Source organism: Rattus rattus, chromosome 4 (genome assembly GCF_011064425.1).
Source record: "Rattus rattus isolate New Zealand chromosome 4, Rrattus_CSIRO_v1, whole genome shotgun sequence".
Lineage (NCBI taxonomy): Eukaryota > Metazoa > Chordata > Mammalia > Rodentia > Muridae > Rattus > Rattus rattus.
In genome coordinates, this window is record NC_046157.1 from 76,051,094 (window position 1) to 76,068,999 (window position 17,906).

General features: G+C 37.7%; 1 protein-coding gene across 1 annotated transcript in view; it reads right to left on the reverse strand.

The window, feature by feature from the left end:
* Positions 1-2,379: 2,379 nt before the first annotated feature.
* The window catches only part of LOC116898392 (voltage-dependent anion-selective channel protein 1-like), a 58,860-nt gene continuing 43,333 nt past the window's right edge, over positions 2,380-17,906 (reverse strand). Inside the window, exon 4 of the mRNA XM_032899686.1 lies at positions 2,380-2,937. Coding sequence (XP_032755577.1) covers positions 2,419-2,937 — 519 coding nt within the window. The 3' untranslated portion in view covers positions 2,380-2,418. The remainder of the gene's footprint in view (positions 2,938-17,906) is intronic.

Here is a 17,906-nt window from a genome sequence, read left to right on the forward strand (position 1 = left end):
GTATTTAAACATCAGTCCATCAGACCGAGGGAAAATGCATGCAGGCTTTTATAAAGAAGCCTGTGGGTTGTCATGTGGCGTTATGTTGTTGTTATGGTTACAACTCATAAAGATAAATATATAATTAATTAAAATACGGGAATAGAAAACTGATAAATGATCAAGAATCTGAAGGCTGAGTGGGGAAGTAGCCTTAGGGAACTAGAACCACAGTCTAATGTTTGCTGCCCCAGACTCGTACATTTAAACTTTTGCTAGAGAATTAGACATTCAAGAATTCAGATTGCCTCATCCCAAAAATGATAGACTAGAGCAACTGAGGAAACAAGTAGTTATGATTTCTTTCATTACCTGAGAACCAAATTCATTCCTGAGAGCAAAAAATGCAACTTTAAAAGTAGAGGTCTTATCAGTGAATTCCGTTAATGTTTTATATCCTATACCTGTAATTAAGGCATTCTCGCAAAGCACATGCACAAGGAAGTTGAGTTTTAAAAGATGTTCTTCTTGTTCATCTTTAGGACTCAGTCAAATAAAGAAAAAAAAGTACAGCATTTACTTAGAGACAGTTCAAACTATAGCAAGATAGATTAGAATTGTTTCTTTCTAAAAGATACATTATTTTTTGGGGGAATTGTAAAATGCCTTTATTATTTTGTTACAAGTGATTATCACATTTACAGTTGTGCCTCAAGGTACTGCATATAAAACTTAAATTTAGTATAAATATCTAGATTGTTTTAAAAATGAAACCCTCTTAGTTTAAAATTTCTGCAAAACTTCTGCTGTGTTTCCTTTACATGTAGTTGCAAAACTGACATATGTAGAAATCAAAATATCTTAAGAAACATGATAGTTTTAACTAGTGTGTTTTCCCAAGTGTTTACTTCTCATGACTGATCACTTGTGAAATTCAGAAATTATAATACATCATATGTTTTAAGTGATGAAACTTATATAACACCATGACATGAAGTTTGTATTCCACTACTGTGGATATTAATATTGGCAGTATTAAATATTAATCAAAAACTAATTGTAAAAATGAGCAATATAAATTTTTTTTACATAATAGACTAAATTCCTATTAAGAGGAATAGTGAAATTCTCAAGATTAAACAAGAAAATACACTTGTCTTATGCATTGCTTATTTTTGAATGATTGATCTTGCTCCCATTACTAATATTCTGCTTTCTGGATATCACTTGCCTTGCATGAGCAGAGCCCTGGGTGATCATCAAAGCCATAGCAGTTTTAAATTGAGGAAAATGTTTCATAGAGTGGATTTTTTTTTTCATTTTTTAGCCCATTTCCTCATGAAACCTGATTTCACTCCCTCGCTGCTCCCCAGAAATTAATTCCACGTGATTGGAAACTCATCAGTGCTTTGCATTAGCTATGGCACACATGAGAATGTTAACCACGGAAACACGTGTTACCTGTTGAAATTTAAATGTCTGGTCCTTTTTAATAGGGAAATGAACAGTGAATTTGGAGGAATCACATTTTGGAATTCTTTTTTTTTTTTTTTTTGAGGTTTCAGTATTTTATTCAAGTTTTATTTTAAGTGATATTAATTAGAGCATTTGAAGGGGAAGAGCTACTTCCACACAAAATGGAAGACTCTACAATGTACCCATTAAACTGCTAAAAATAGTGGTGTGACTACAAGAGGAGTCAGTTGAGATCCCTAGTGTTGTCAGGGTGTGACTACAAGCACCCACCCAGCTCTGAGCCGGAGAACCCAGAAGCTATTTCATACTCTGGTGCAATGGCAAAAAAAAGGAATTAAAAAAATTAGAAGAAAGAATGAAAACTGCACCACAACACAAGGAAGAATTAAGTTCTGAATGACTGGCTCCATCATGCCCACCCTCTCCACCCTAAAATGGCACAAAAGAAATAGCTAACCACACCCTAAAGACTACTTTTGGTGTAAAACAGGTAACTGATGGGCTAGGATGGGAACAGGGCATGATGGGAACAGGGCGCGACCATCTGTCTAAAAAAAAAAAAAAACCGTCCCTTTCCATGTAGATGTGTACATGCTTCCGAGCAGACAGGATCAGGACACCAGGGTTCAATGTTCAGGAAGTCACAATTTCATGTGTGGACTGGATGCAGATTTACAAAGGGTCCACACGTTCCCAGCTTCCACTTGCAGCCTGGCATCTCTAGAGGAACTCCTCCCCAACGCACGCCTACAGCTAAAAAGGACCCTTCCTGGAATGGGGTTTCGGCTGTACCTCTGAAATGGTAAACACCTTAAAGACGAGTCATCCTTAGCCTGGAGGTCTAACGTGGTATTGATCAACTCTCGCATGCCCAACCCAACATAGAACATTAAAAGGTACACTGAATTCTGAAGGTAGCTATGTTGCAAAATAGTTTAAAATTAACGATTGTACAATATTCATTTATGCTTGAAATTCCAGTCCTAAACCAAGCTTGTGGCCGCCCACATTGACGTTCTTGCCATCCAGCAGGGCTGACAGCATCTGAGTGTACCCTAAGCCAATTAGACTGGAGTTGTTCACTTTGACAGAAAAGCAGGCATCAGGGTCGACCTGATACTTGGCTGCTATTCCAAAGCGAGTGTTACTGTTTCCTGCGGTCCAGGCGAGATTGATAGCAGTCTCCAACTTCTTGTTCACCTTCTGGTAAATGGAGCCACCAAACTCCGTCCCATCATTCACATTAGTATGAAGCTGGAATTCGTCCGTCTTGTAGCCAACTGCAAAGTTGCTCTGGGTCACTCGGAACTTCGAGGTCTCAAAATTCATCTGGTAGCCAGTCAGCCAACCCTCATAGCCAAGCACCAGAGCACCCCGGATTGAGGGCCCAGCGATGTCAAAGTCCACATCACAGCCCAGGTTGATATGCTCCCTCTTGTACCCTGTCTTGATTTTAGCATTTTTTTCCCAGTAAAGATCACTCTAGTTATATAGGAAACTAAAGTGATCCATTGATCCTGAAGGTCAAGAAAACAAAACAGTGCCATGTCTATAGCGCCACCATAAGCTATGGCTGAAGGGAAATTTTTATGTTTATTAATTCAACTGAGTAGGTGATTTTATAAGACATCCACATCTAAAATATGGAAATTTTTAAAATGTTTATATTAGTCATTCTTTTCCTATTGAGGCAAAATACCTGTCAGAGTCAGCTTATAGTGGAAGAAGATAACTTGGGCTTATGGTTTAAATGGCTCGTCCTGTTTATACACTGCAGAAGATATGGGAGCCTGTACTTGTGGGCTTTCTTACGGTGTGAACCAGAGGTGAGCTAGCCCAGAGAGAAAGGGACCGTATCTCTCAACGGCCTGCTTCTAGTTGATGCATCATCCAGAGATGTCCTATCTCCTAACATTCTCCACATTCACAAAGCAGTGTGTCTAGCTGGGACCAATTTTTCAGACCTCTGTACCTGTGTGGGGCGGGGGATGTTAGGCTCCAACCACAAAGGAATTGGTCTTTGTCTATACATGGTTTTTGCCAGTTTTACATGTTTTAAGTATTGTTTTCTAACACGATCAGTTTTGCTTTATAAAATCTTCAGTAATTGTTTTTAAAACTTCATAAGGTTTGGACTGAACTGAGTTCAGAGTCCCTTAAATATTTAATGGTGAAGGAAAACTATTATCTATTTCATTTATAAGTATGGAAGAAAAGATGTATGCAATTTACAGAGAAAAAAAGAATTGGCAAAAAAAAAAATAAAGTCCAGCAACTCTAGAAAGAATAATGATATAGATTTAATTATCCTATAAATAAAAAGGATACATCTTTGGTAAGAAGTTCTTTTAAATGAGAAACCATTTGGCATTTATGAGAAATAATTTATGAGGAGAATTAGCCTTTAATGATGAATAGCATTAATATTTGCCTTGAACTGCTATTTTAGCTAACCATGTCAAAACAAATATTTTTATTAATTTATTTATGGCCTTGATTTTTGTGAGACATTTGTTAAAGCTTGAGAAAAAAAGACTTTGAAGATCACTGTTAGACTGAGCAATGGCTGGATAATGATACAGTACACACAAAATATCCACTGTGGATGAACCATTTGGAAAACCATTGTGATAAAATTTGCTTCAAAGGATACAACAACGTTTTACAGACAGCCAAATTTTTCAGACATATATATCTGTATATGTATATATACATATACATATATGTGTGTGTATGTGTGTGTGTGTGTGTGTGTGTGCGCGCACGTGCACGCGTGTGTGTGTGTAGCATTGATGTTCAACAGTTTTCTTGTACAGTAAGTGTTTGTTTCTCTGGAAACACTCTCCAACAATATTTAAAGTAATTTAATAGACTGAAAATACTTTGTTTATTTTAGCAATGGGAGCTGTTAATGCAGTGGAGTGGTAAAATATTAGGTATGTTGGACTTTCAGTACTCTCTGACCTTTTAGGAGAAATTTCAGTACCTGGAGAAGCTTCTGAAACTATTGACGGCAGCACACTGGAAAGCTTATTCCAGATGATTAAAAATCCATCCTTACACTTCTGTTGATTTAGAACATCTTCTGGTACCAAAATGCATACTAGCCACTGTTTGCTAAAACTGATATAGGTAGAACTGATTTATGAATATCAGTATAAAATGTATATGTATACTTACATATATACACATATACATATATGTAAACACCGATAATATATACATTGATTTATTAAATATTAGCATATCATATATAATTTATTTCTAATATTTTTATCTAATATCGAATGATTGCATATATTATGTATACATATATGTGTGTATGTATGTATGTATGTATGTTTGTGCATATATGTCAGGCTATGTTACTGCTGTTCCAACAATGGCTGCTTCAATGGACTGCAAAAGGCCAGATGTGTCTGCTAGTCTTCAGTATTTTCCAGAAGTGCAAACAAGTAAGCTTTAGCCACTGAAGTAATGGACTTGAACAGACAGATGAGAAGGAGGAGAGAGAGAGAGAGAGAGAGAGAGAGAGAGAGATTGAGAGAGAGAGAGAGAGAGAGAGAGATATTGATTTTCTTCAGTATCCTTTATGTAGGCTGCCATAAGAAGGTGTGACCAAGAATAAAAATAGATCTCCCCTCAAAATATCCAGATTATAAATGATGTTTCCCTGTTCAAATGATTTAATTATGAGAAAATCCTTCACAGGTGTACCCAGCTGCTTGTGCTTTATTTAGTTCCCAATGTAGTCAAGTTGGCAACCAAGAAGAGCACCACAGATAGATACTATGTTCAACCTTGCTTTTTCATATTAGAAAATAAGATCTTCAAACAAACTGCCTTTTTGAAGAGGAAGGCAGGGTCTTAAAAATACAGTATAAATAATTCTACAACAAGTTAGGTAGTAAGCAAGAGAAAGAGTTCTAGAAACCTACACATTACTTAGAATCACAGAATAAGTTTGTGAACTTAGAGGCCATTTCTTTTTTTTACTGCATATTTTATTAATTTTCAGTTTCCCCTCCACAAACCTTCCCTATTGAATCCACCTTCCCCCTGTTTCTGTGAGGGTGCTCCCCCACCCACCGACACACTCCTGTCCCCCATGCCCTGATATGTCTCTACACTGGGGCATCAAGCTTTCATAGGGCTAAGGGCCTATTCTCCCATTGATGCCCAACAAGGCCATCCTGTGCTACATATGCAACTGGAGCCATGGGTCCCTCCATGTGTACTCTTGGGTTGGTGGTTTAGTCCCTGGGAGCTCTGGGTGGGTCTGGTTGGTTGGTTTTGTTGTTCTTCCTAAGGGTTGGAAACCCCTTCAGTTCCTTCAGTGCTTTCTCTAAATCCTCAGTCCCTGTTCTCAGTTCAATGATTGGCTGCAAGCATCCGCCTCTGTATTTGTCAGGCTCTGGCAGAGCCTCTCAGGAGACATCCATATCAGGCCCTTGTCAGCAAGCACTTCTTGGCATCCACAACAATGTCTGGTTTTGGTGTCTGTATGGAATGGATCCCCAGGTGGGGCAGTCTCTGGATGGCCTTTCCTTCAGTCTCTGCTCCAAACTTTGTCTCCTTATTTCCTCCCTTGAGCACTTTGTTTCCCCTTTTAAGAAGGATTGAAGCATCCACACTTTGGTCCTGCTTCTTCTTTAGCTTCATGTGGTCTGTAGATTGTATCTTGGGTATTCCAAGCTTTTAGGATAATATCTACTTATCAATGAGTACATATCATGTGTTTTCTTTTGTGACTGGGTTACCTTACTCAGGATGATATTTTCTAGTTCCATCAGTTTGCCTACAAATATCATGAAGTCGTTGTTTTTAATAGCCAAGTAGTAAACCATTGTGCAAATGTACCACACTTTCTGTATCCATTCCTCTGTTGAAGAACATCTGGGTTCTTTCCAGCTTCTGGCTATTATAAATATAAGGCTGCTATGAACAAAATGGAGCATGTGTCCTTGTTATAAGTTGGAGCATCTTTTAAGCTGGGTCCTCAGGTAGCACTATGTCCAATTTTCTGAGGAACTGCTAGAATGATTTCCAGAGTGGTTTTACCAGTCTGCAATCCCACCAACAATGGAGGAATGTTCCTATTTCTCCACATCCTCACCAGCATCTGCTGTCACCTGAGTTTCTTATCTTAGCCATTCTGACTGGTGTGAGGTGGAATCTCAGGGTTGTTTTGATTTGCATATCCCTTATGGCTAAAGATGTTGAACATTTCTTTAGGTGTTTCTCAGCCATTCGGCATTCCTCAGTTGAGAATTCTTTGTTTAGCTCTTTATCCCATTTTAATAGTGTTATATGATTCTCTGGAGTCTAACTTCTTGAGTCCTTTGTATATATTGGATATTAGCCCTCTATTGGAAGTAGCATTGGTAAAGACCTTTTCCCAATCTGTTGGTTGCTGTTTTGTCCTTATTGACAGTGTCTTTTGCCTTACAAAAGCTTTTCAATTTTATTAGGTCCCATTTGCTGTTTTTTGGTCTTAGAGCATAAGCTGCTGGTGTTCTATTCAGGAAAGTTTCCCCTGTGCCCAAATGTTCAAGACTCTTCCCCACTTTCTCTTCTATTAGTTTCAGTGTATCTGGTTTGATGTGGAGTTCCTTGATCCACTTGGACTTGAGCTTTGTACAAGGAGAAAACAATAGTTCGATTTACATTCTTTTCACATTATTCACAATCCATTCCCATGATTAATGATGATGTTCTATGTATTATGAAGACAAAGAATTATTAGAAGAACTTATGTTGGTGTCTGGAATGTATAAACAACATGAAGTTTTATAATTATTTCTTCTGTTTCTGCTCCTTTTCTGTTCTTCACTCATCAAAAATGAGAACTGGACCGAGAAGGTTTTGTAGTAGTTGTATCCTATAACATATATTATGACAGGCTTTTTAGTTTCCTTTACTAAGGAAATACATACTCAGTATCATGATTCAGTATTATGAATACATTTCTGTCTAACAAAGGCCTAGTTTTGCAGTGTTGTAAAACCACAACGTTGATACACCATGAATGATAAGCTTCAAGCTTCCATTATTCATTTGACCATTTCAGTTATCTTAGACCTCACGCACTGCTCAAAGGTAGAATAGATTTCCCAGGCTTTGACATTATCAATAAACTGTATGTTGCTTGAAACATCCCATGGGTATATTGTAATCCTTTATGTTTTAAAATTTGTTTACTTGTTTTGACTTTTTGCCTTAAGCCAGAATGTTATCCAGAGAAATTGTAGTATATGTGGTTTTGTCATGGAACATTAATATGTCAGGAATGGGAATTTTATTTTTATGAAGACCATAGAAAAACCAGTCATATTCAAGAATGAAAATTAAGAGCCATAAAATTAATATGTGCCTTACAAGTTGTATCCTACGAGGCAACAATTTGTTGAAGCATAAAATGAACTTCACTCACTCATATATCAGTTAAAAATATCAGAATCTCGTGCATCAGAAAAGAGGGTGCTTTTGGGTTTTTTATTATTATCATTCTTTTTTGGGCATTGTTTTTTTTTCACACACAGTTGGAGGGAGGACTCATACTAAATGTGCTCCCTTTTCAGTATCACAGAAGCGATGCAGTCTTGATATCATTTAATAAAAATGCAAATGCTAAATCAAATTACATTTGCCTTTCCTCATTTGATCACGAATGTGTGACTTCCCCTAAGTGATGTAAACTCTGCTGTTTTCATTGTTGTGCACTTTACGCCATGCTCCACTCACTGCTACTCTGTCACAAGTGATTTTTATGACATGGTATCTATTTACCAGATATTAAAATCTTAGCTTCTACTGCATGTGAATTCTAAACTTCTTCTTCATAAGAAAAGTTATGAAGGCAGATTTTTACCTGCGTAGCTAGGAGTTACATGTCACCTTCCATTTATGTCACATCAAACTAGGAATGCATAGACTCATTTGTTTATGATGCAAACACATTACATTTGATTTGTTTTCATAACAGCTCTTTATTAGACAGTTTTACTGGTAATAAATAGAAGAGTTGGGATGTGATTACCACCAGAAGAAATGGGGCCAGAGATGTTCTGCCCAGCTGAGGCAGATGTTCAGATGCGTGGAAACACAGCATAGACCTACTGTGCACTAAGAATTAGCTCTTTAATAATAACTTTAAATGAGTAAAACATTTTTAAATTGCAGAAATTTTATATTCACTCTCTTCAATCCCTCCTCTCAAAGGGAATATTCCTATTTAACTACTCTGCAGAAATCTTGCTTCAGTAATTTCATTCAAGGGAAGGTTCTTGCTGCCTTCTATATCTCAAGACAAGTCCATAAGGTGAGGGGCTGCTGTGCACGTAGAAGACGTTCTTTCTGTAACTATTTTCATTAGACTCTGATATAATTTAATTTCCTTAAGTGCTTCTCACCTCTTACTTCTGACTCTCACTATTATATTAGCCCAAATATATATTCAATATATATTTGTTTCTAGACTATGTTATACATATGTACAATGAGACAATTTTTAAAATCAATTAGCATACATGTCAGTCAGTTAAATGAAATTATCTGATACAAGCAACGAGAAATAAGAAAATAATTTTTTCACTAATAAATTTAAATTTCAAGGACTTAACTATTTGGTGACCATTTGATTCCATTGTTATTTAAGTAATTAATTTATGATATTTTATATATTTACATTTCAAATGTCACCCTCTTCCCTCCTCTTCCATCCCCGTCCCCCTGCTTCTATGAGGATGCTCCCATTGCCACCCACCCATTCCTGGCATTCCCCGACACTGGGGAAACGAGCTTTCATAGGATCCACTGATGCCAGACAATGCCATCCTCTGCTACATATGCAGCTGGAGCCATGGGTCCCTCCGTGTGTACTCTTTGGTTGGTGATTTAGTTCCTGGGAACTCTGGGGGTCTGATTGGTTGATATTGTTGTTCTTCCTGTGGGGTTGCAAACTTCTTCAGCTCCTTCAGTCCTTTCTCTAACTCCTCCACTGGGATCCCTGTTCTCAGTTCAATGATTGGCTGTGAGCATCCGCCTCTGTTATTTGTCAGGCTCTGGAAATGTCTCTCAGGAGACATCCATATCAGGCTCCTGTCAGCAAGGATTTCTTGGTACCAGCAATAGTGTCTGGATTTGGTGTCTGCATATGGGATGGATCCCCAGGTAGGACAGACTCTGGATGACCTTTCCGTCAGTCCCTGCTCCACTGTTTGTTCATTATTTATGGTAAAGGTGAACACTATGACAGGAAGGGGGTACCTTAATGAACTATATAGTGAGCAGGAAACTGAGGGGAGGAAGGCACTGCCTGATATTGTTTGTTGACAATTTCATGCATTATGCAAGATGTTTTATTGTTGGTCTCATACGCAGTGTCACACATGTATACAATGAATTCTGGTCAGTATCATCCATGTTTCTCTCTCTCTCTCTCTCTCTCTCTCTCTCTCTCTCTCTCTCTCTCTCTCGTCTGCTCCCCTCCCCTCTCCTTTTGAACTCTCTCTTCTTTCTAGTTCTTGTGCTTCTTTTGTTCCTCTTTTGCAGCCCTCTGACTGTAACTTCAGTCTGTCACCAGGTCTTTCACTTTCTCTGACCATACGCACATGCACACGCAAATATAGCTTGGCCTATGTATTATTGTTTTGTTTTCCATGACTTCGAATTCCAGGATAACGGCAAAATCCCAGCCTTGTACATATAGGGAAAACATCTAAGAATATAATAAAAACCATTCTAGGAGGTGACCATATTACATGAATTAACACAGGTAAAAACCAACCAAACCCAAAACAAAACAAAAAGAAACAAACAACAACAACAACAACAAAAATCCCAATAGAATAAAATCAGACAAGTTCTACAGAGTTTGTCTCATATATGGGACCTTGCTAAAAAAAATAAAAATAAAACCATGAAGCTAGAAAGAGTAGTCATTGGGGGAATTATTGTGGCTAATATGTGCTAAAGACGATGAATGAACACACACACACACACACACACACATATTTCATGGCAATCACTATTTTGTATCACTATTTTGTATATTTTCTGTACACTAATTTTATATGCTGATTTAATGCCTGCTGACAGCATAATAACATTGTATGTACTTACTGCATCAAGATAAGCAATATATATATATATATTTACTATATATATATATATAGTAAGTGGTGAAACCAAGCATGAATATTCAGACTTTGAATTCTCCACAAAACTATCAAACACCATGTGTGTGTTTTGTGAGTCAAAGAAATTTCCCAGTGTGTTGTTTCTTGAGATCTGAAAGAATACGGTGTAGAATTCCTTCTCCAATGTTCCTTCAGGGTAATCTGCACTGAAGCCTCCTCACTCCATACCTTCTTGCATAAAATTCTCAGCCTGAGTCTAGGCGATCATTCAACATTTCTATTAGGCATGGATTACTATTAACTCTGCCGACGTTTTTTCTCCCTTAATTTAGTTCACTACAGATATAAAACTGTTTACTCCTAGGAAGGAAGATTTTGTCTTTGAATTCTATCTCTCCACTGCTCAGTTATGTGGAACAGTTGCCTTGTCTGTTTTTAGTACAGTACAAGGGAAAGGGATTCTTCTGCTAGAATTTTATACAAAAACATCACTTCTTTTACTGAACATTAACATGACCTTCTGTCTTGTACATTCTCCTCTGTATGATTATGCCAGCTTCCATTTCACATACTTTTATTAAAAATAATTTTTCTCTCTCCCCTCTCTGCTTTCTTTTTCTGATTTTTTCTTTTTCCTCCCACCCTCTCTTACTTTTTATTTTTCTCTATTTGACTCAATTTTAAAATCAATATTTACTTAATTTCCAAGTGACCCAGCATAAGCTTCACTTTTACTCTTTCAGGAAGTTAATTTAACCTGTATCTTCTTCAATGGCTCTGGTGGACCACATAGAAACTTGATCTGATAGAATAATGTCACAGTTATGTTTCCCACATTTTGTGTTACCTATGCAAAATGTTGTACAAGTACTTCAAAATCCCACTAAAAATGCCAGTGTTTCTAGAATCGCTGGAAAAATAATGTCTTTCAATGAAATGTAATATTTGATATTTTAATTTTTATTCGTAGATCTCAGACCTTACACATATTCAGTTTTCGCATATTAGGCACTAAAAGACTGACTTGCTAAGTAAGTCCAAACAAATACTGAAGTGATTCGTGTGTCAAATTTTGAGTTATTTCATAACAACGGTGGCGGTTTTATTCTGCCAGTTTGTCCATTGAGAACAGAGAGTGAATGAATGAGTTCTTTGTTCACGAAGACTTTAGTTATCATTTGAAAGCTATTAGAAAGGACTTTTCAAAAACCATAACAGAGAAGCACCATGTCCATTTCCTATCTGCGTGCAATGCAGAAGAAAACAAACCATACATGGGCTCACGTCTTACTATTCGCACTCATTGCCTTCCTTCAATCCCCAAGCAGCCTGTCCAGGTACACACAGTTGTAAATTGCTCTGTAGGGATCAGTTGTAAGATTACCAAATTAAAAAACAAAACAAAGAAAAAACAAAACCAAAACCAAAAATGTTTCAGAAAAGCAGGTTTTCTAGTGAATTTTGAATTATATTTATAAAATTAATGTTATTTTTCTATTTATGTTGATACACTAATAAAGTTTTCTTTCTTTTTTCTTTCTTTTTTTATTATTATTATTAATTTGAGTATTTCTTATATACATTTCGATTGTTATTCCCTTTCCCGGTTTCCGGGCAAACATCCCTCTCCCCCTCCCCCCTTTCCTTATGGGTGTTCCTCTCCAACCCTTCCCCATTGCTTCGGGCCCCCCAACAGTCTAGTTCACTGGGGGTTCAGTCTAGCAGGACCTAGGGGCTTCTTCCACTGGTGTTTTACTAGGATATTTATTGTTACCTATGAGGTCAGAGTCCAGGGTCAGTCCATGTATAGTCATTGGGTAGTGGCTTAGTCCCTGGAAGCTCTGGTTGGTTGGCATTGCTGTACATATGGGGTCTCGAGCTCCTTCAAGCTCTTCCAGTTCTTTCTCTGATTCCTTCAACGGGGGTCCTGTTCTCAGTTCAGTGGTTTCCTGCTGGCATACACGCCTGGCTTGTTGTATTCTGCTGTGTCTCTAGAGCACATGTATTCACATTTTGATCATCCTGCCTGAGTTTCATTTGTCTAGGTGCAGTATCTAGGTATCTATATTTACATAGCTACTTTATCAATGAGAAGCATACCATGTATGTCTTTTCTGTGATTGCTAGCTCACTTGTGATGATATTTTCCCAGTTCCACCATTTGCCTATATTTAATTTACAGTCATTATTTTTGATAGCTGAGTAATATTCATTGTGCAGATACCACATTTTCTCTGTATCCATTCCTCTGTTGAAGGGCATCTGGGTTCTTTCCAGCTTCTGGCTATTATAAATAAGGCTGCTATGAACATAGTGGAGCACGTGTCTTTTTTTATATGTTGGGGCATCTTTTTGGGTATATGCCCAAGAGAGGTATAGCTGGATCCTCAGGCAGTTCAATGTCCAATTTTTCTGAGGAACCTCCAGACTGATTTCCAGAATGGTTGTAGCAGTCTGCAACCCCACCAACAATGGAGGAGTGTTCCCTTTCTCCACATCCTCGCCAGCATTTGCTGTCACCTGAGTTTTTTTGATCTTAGCCATTCTCACTGGTGTGAGGTGAAATCTCAGGGTTGTTTTTGATTTGCATTTCCCTTATGACTAACGATGTTGAACATTTCTTTAGGTGTTTCTCAGCCATTTGGCGTTCCTCAGCTGTGAATTCTTTGTTTAGCTCTGAACCCCATTTTTTAATAGGGTTATTTGTCTCCCTGCTGTCTAACTTCTTGAGTTCTTTGTATATTTTGGATATAAGCCCTCTATCTGTTGTAGGATTGGTAAAGATCTTTTTCCCAATCTGTTGGTTGCCGCTTTTGTCCCTAACCACAGTGTCCTTTGCCTTACAGAAGCTTTGCAGTTTTTATGAGATCCCATTTGTCGATTCTTGATCTTAGAGCATAAGCCATTGGTGTTTTGTTCAGGAAATTTTTTTCCAGTGCCCATGTGTTCCAAATGCTTCCCTAGTTTTTCTTCTATTAGTTTGAGTGTATCTGGTTTGATGTGGAGGTCCTTGATCCACTTGGACTTAAGCTTTGTACAGGGTGATAAGCATGGATCGATCTGCATTCTTCTACATGTTGACCTCCAGTTGAACCAGCACCATTTGCTGAAAATGCTATCTTTTTTTCCATTGGATGGTTTTGGCTCCTTTGTCAAAAATCAAGTGACCATAGGTGTGTGGGTTCATTTCTGGGTCTTCAATTCTGTTCCATTGGTCTATCTGTCTGTCTCTGTACCAATACCATGCAGTTTTTTTATCACTATTGCTCTGTAATACTGCTTGAGTTCTGGGATAGTGATTCCCCCTGAAGTCCTTTTATTGTTGAGGATAGTTTTAGCTATCCTGGGTTTTTTGTTATTCCAGATGAATTTGCAAATTGTTCTGTCTAACTCTTTGAAGAATTGGATTGGTATTTTGATGGGGATTGCATTGAATCTGTAGATCGCTTTTGGTAGAATGGCCATTTTTACTATATTCATCCTGCCAATCCATGAGCATGGGAGATCTTTCCATCTTCTGAGGTCTTCTTCAATTTCTTTCTTCAGTGTCTTGAAGTTCTTATTGTACAGATCTTTTACTTGCTTGGTTAAAGTCACACCGAGGTACTTTATATTATTTGGGTCTATTATGAAGGGTGTCATTTCCCTAATTTCTTTCTCGGCTTGTTTTCTCTTTTGTGTAGAGGAAGGCTACTGATTTATTTGAGTTAATTTTATACCCAGCCACTTTGCTGAAGTTGTTTATCAGCTTTTGTAGTTCTCTGGTGGAACTTTTTGGGATCACTTAAATATACTATCATATCATCTGCAAATAGTGATATTTTTGACTTCTTCTTTTCCGATCTGTATCCCCTTGACCTCCTTTTTGTTGTCTGATTGCTCTGGCTAGAACTTCAAGAACTATATTGAATAAGTAGGGAGAGAGTGGGCAGCCTTGTCTAGTCCCTGATTTTAGTGGGATTGCTTCAAGTTTCTTTCCATTTAGTTTAATGTTAGCAACTGGTTTGCTGTATATGGCTTTTACTATGTTTAGGTATGGGCCTTGAATTCCTATTCTTTCCAGGACTTTTATCATGAAGGGGTGTTGAATTTTGTCAAATGCTTTCTCAGCATCTAATGAAATGATCATGTGGTTTTTGTTCTTTCAGTTTGTTTATATAATGGATCACGTTGATGGTTTTTCTCAGATATTAAACCATCCCTGCATGCCTGGGATGAAGTCTACTTGATCATGGTGGATGATTGTTTTGATGTGCTCTTGGATTCGGTTTGCCAGAATTTTTATTGAGTATTTTTGCATCGATATTCATAAGGGAAATTGGTCTGAAGTTCTCTTTCTTTGTTGGGTCTTTTGTGTGGTTTAGGTATAAGAGTAATTGTGGCTTCATAGAAGGAATTCGGTAGTGCTCCATCTGTTTCAATTTTTGTGGAATAGTTTGGATAATATTGGTATGAGGTCTTCTATGAAGGTCTGATAGAATTCTGCACTAAAACCCGTCTGGACCTGGGCTCTTTTTGGTTGGGAGACCTTTAATGACTTCTTCTATTTCCTTAGGAGTTATGGGGTTGTTTAACTGGTTTATCTGTTCCTGATTTAACTTCGGTACCTGGTATCTGTCTAGGAAATTGTCCATTTCCTGCAGATTTTCAAGTTTTGTTGAATATAGGCTTTTATAGTAAGATCTGATGATTTTTTGAATTTCCTCTGAATCTGTAGTTATGTCTCCCTTTTCATTTCTGATTTTGTTAATTTGGACACACTCTCTGTGTCCTCTCGTTAGTCTGGCTAAGGGTTTATCTATCTTGTTGATTTTCTCAAAGAACCAACTTTTGGTTCTGTTGATTCTTTCTATGGTCCTTTTTTTGTTTCTACTTGGTTGATTTCAGCTCTGAGTTTGATTATTTCCTGCCTTCTACTCCTCCTGGGTGTATTTGCTTCTTTTTTTGTTCCTGAGCTTTTAGGTGTGCTGTCAAGCTGCTGACATATGCTCTTTCCTGTTTCTTTTTGCAGGCACTCAGCGCTATGAGTTTTCCTCTTAGCACAGCTTTCATTGTGTCCCATAAGTTTGGGTATGTTGTACCTTCATTTTCATTAAATTCTAAAAAAATTTTAATTTCTTTCTTTATTTCTTCCTTGACCAGGTTATCATTGAGTAGAGCATTGTTCAATTTCCACGTATATGTGGGCATTCTTCCCTTATTGTTATTGAAGACCAGCTTTAGGCCGTGGTGGTCTGATAGCACGCATGGGATTATTTCTATCTTTCTGTACCTGTTGAGGCCCTGTTTTTGACCAATTATATGGTTAATTTGGGAGAAAGTACCATGAGGAGCTGAGAAGAAGGTATATCCTTTTGCTTTAGGATAGTATGTTCTATAAATATCCGTTAAGTCCATTTGGCTCATGACTTCTCTTAGTCTGTCTACGTCTCTGTTTAATTTCTGTTTCCATGATCTGTCCATTGATGAGAGTGGGGTGTTGAAATCTCCCTATTATTGTGTGAGGTGCAATGTGTGTTTTGAGCTTTAGTAAGGTTTCTTTTACGTATGTAGGTGCCCTTGTATTTGGGGCATAGATATTTAGGATTGAGAGTTCATCTTGGTGGATTTTTTTCCTTTGATGAATATGAAGTGTCCTTCCTTATCTTTTTTTGATGACTTTTTAGTTGAAAATAGATTTTATCTGATATTAGAATGGCTACTCCAGCTTGCTTCTTCTGACCATTTGCTTGGAAAGTTGTTTTTCCAGCCTTTCACTCTGAGGTAGTGTCTGTCTTTGTCTCTGAGGTGTGTTTCCTGTAGGCAGCAGAATGCAGGGTCCTCGCTATGTATCCAGTTTGTTAATCTATGTCTTTTTTTATTGGAGAGTTGAGGCCATTGATGTTGAGAGATATTAAGGAATAGTGATTATTGCTTCCTGTTGTATTCATATTTGGATGTGAGGTTATGTTGTGTGCTTTTCTTCTCTTTGTTTTGTTGCCAAGGCGATTAGTTTCTTGCCTCTTCTTGGGTATAGCTTGCCTCCTTATGTTGGGCTTTTCCATTTATTATCCTTTGTAGTGCTGGATTTGTAGAAAGATATTGTGTAAATTTGGTTTTGTCATGGAATATCTTGGTTTCTCCATCTATGTTGATTGAGAGTTTTGCAGGATACAGTAACCTGGGCTGGCATTTGTGTTCTCTTAGGGTCTGTATGACATCTGTCCAGGATCTTCTGGCTTTCATAGTTTCTGGCAAAAAGTCTGGTGTGATTCTGATAGGTCTGCCTTTATATGTTACTTGACCTTTTTCCCTTACTGCTTTTAATATTCTTTCTTTATTTTGTGCGTTTGGTGTTTTGACTATTATGTGACGGGAGGTGTTTCTTTTTTCTGGTCCAATCTATTTGGAGTTCTGTAGGCTTCTTTGTATGCCTATGGGTATCTCTTTTTTTAGGTTAGGGAAGTTTTCTTCTATGATTTTGTTGAAGATATTTACTGGTCCTTTGAGCTGGGAGTATTCACTCTCTTCTATACCTATTATCCTTAGGTTTGATCTTCTCATTGAGTGCTGGATTACCTGTTTTGGACCAGTAGCTTTTTCGGCTTTACATTATCTTTGACAGTTGAGTCAATGATTTCTATGGAAACTTCTGCTCCTGAGATTCTCTCTTCCATCTCTTGTATTCTGTTGGTGAAGCTTGTATCTACAGCTCCTTGTCTCTTCTTTTTGTTTTCTATATCCAGGGTTGTTTCCCTGTGTTTTTCTTGATTGCTTCTATTTCCATTTTTAATTCCTTCAACTGTTTGATTGTGTTTTTCTGGAATTCTTTCAGGGATTTTTTTGTGTCTCCTCTCTATGGGCTTCTACTTGTTTATTTATGTTTTTCCTGAATTCTTTTCAGGCATTTTTTTAGATTCTCTCTGTAGGCTTCTACTTGTTCTCTAAGGGAGTTCTTCATGTCTTTCTTGAAGTCCTCCAGCATCATGATCAAATATGATTTTGAAACTAGATCTTGCTTTTTCTGGTGTGTTTGGATATTCCATGTTTGTTTTGGTGGGAGAATTGGGCTCCGATGATGCCATGTAGTCTTGGTTTCTGTTGCTTGTGTTCCTGCGCTTGCCTCTCGCCATCAGATTATCTCTAGTGTTACTTTGTTCTGCTAATTCTGACAGTGGCTAGACTGTCCTATAAGCCTGTGTGTCAGGAGTGCTGTAGACCTGTTTTTCTGTTTTCTTTCAGCCAGTTATGGGGACAGAGTGTTCTGTCAAGGCAGGTTTTTCCTCTACAGGTCTTCAGCTGTTCCTGTGGACCTGTGGTCTTGAGTTCAAC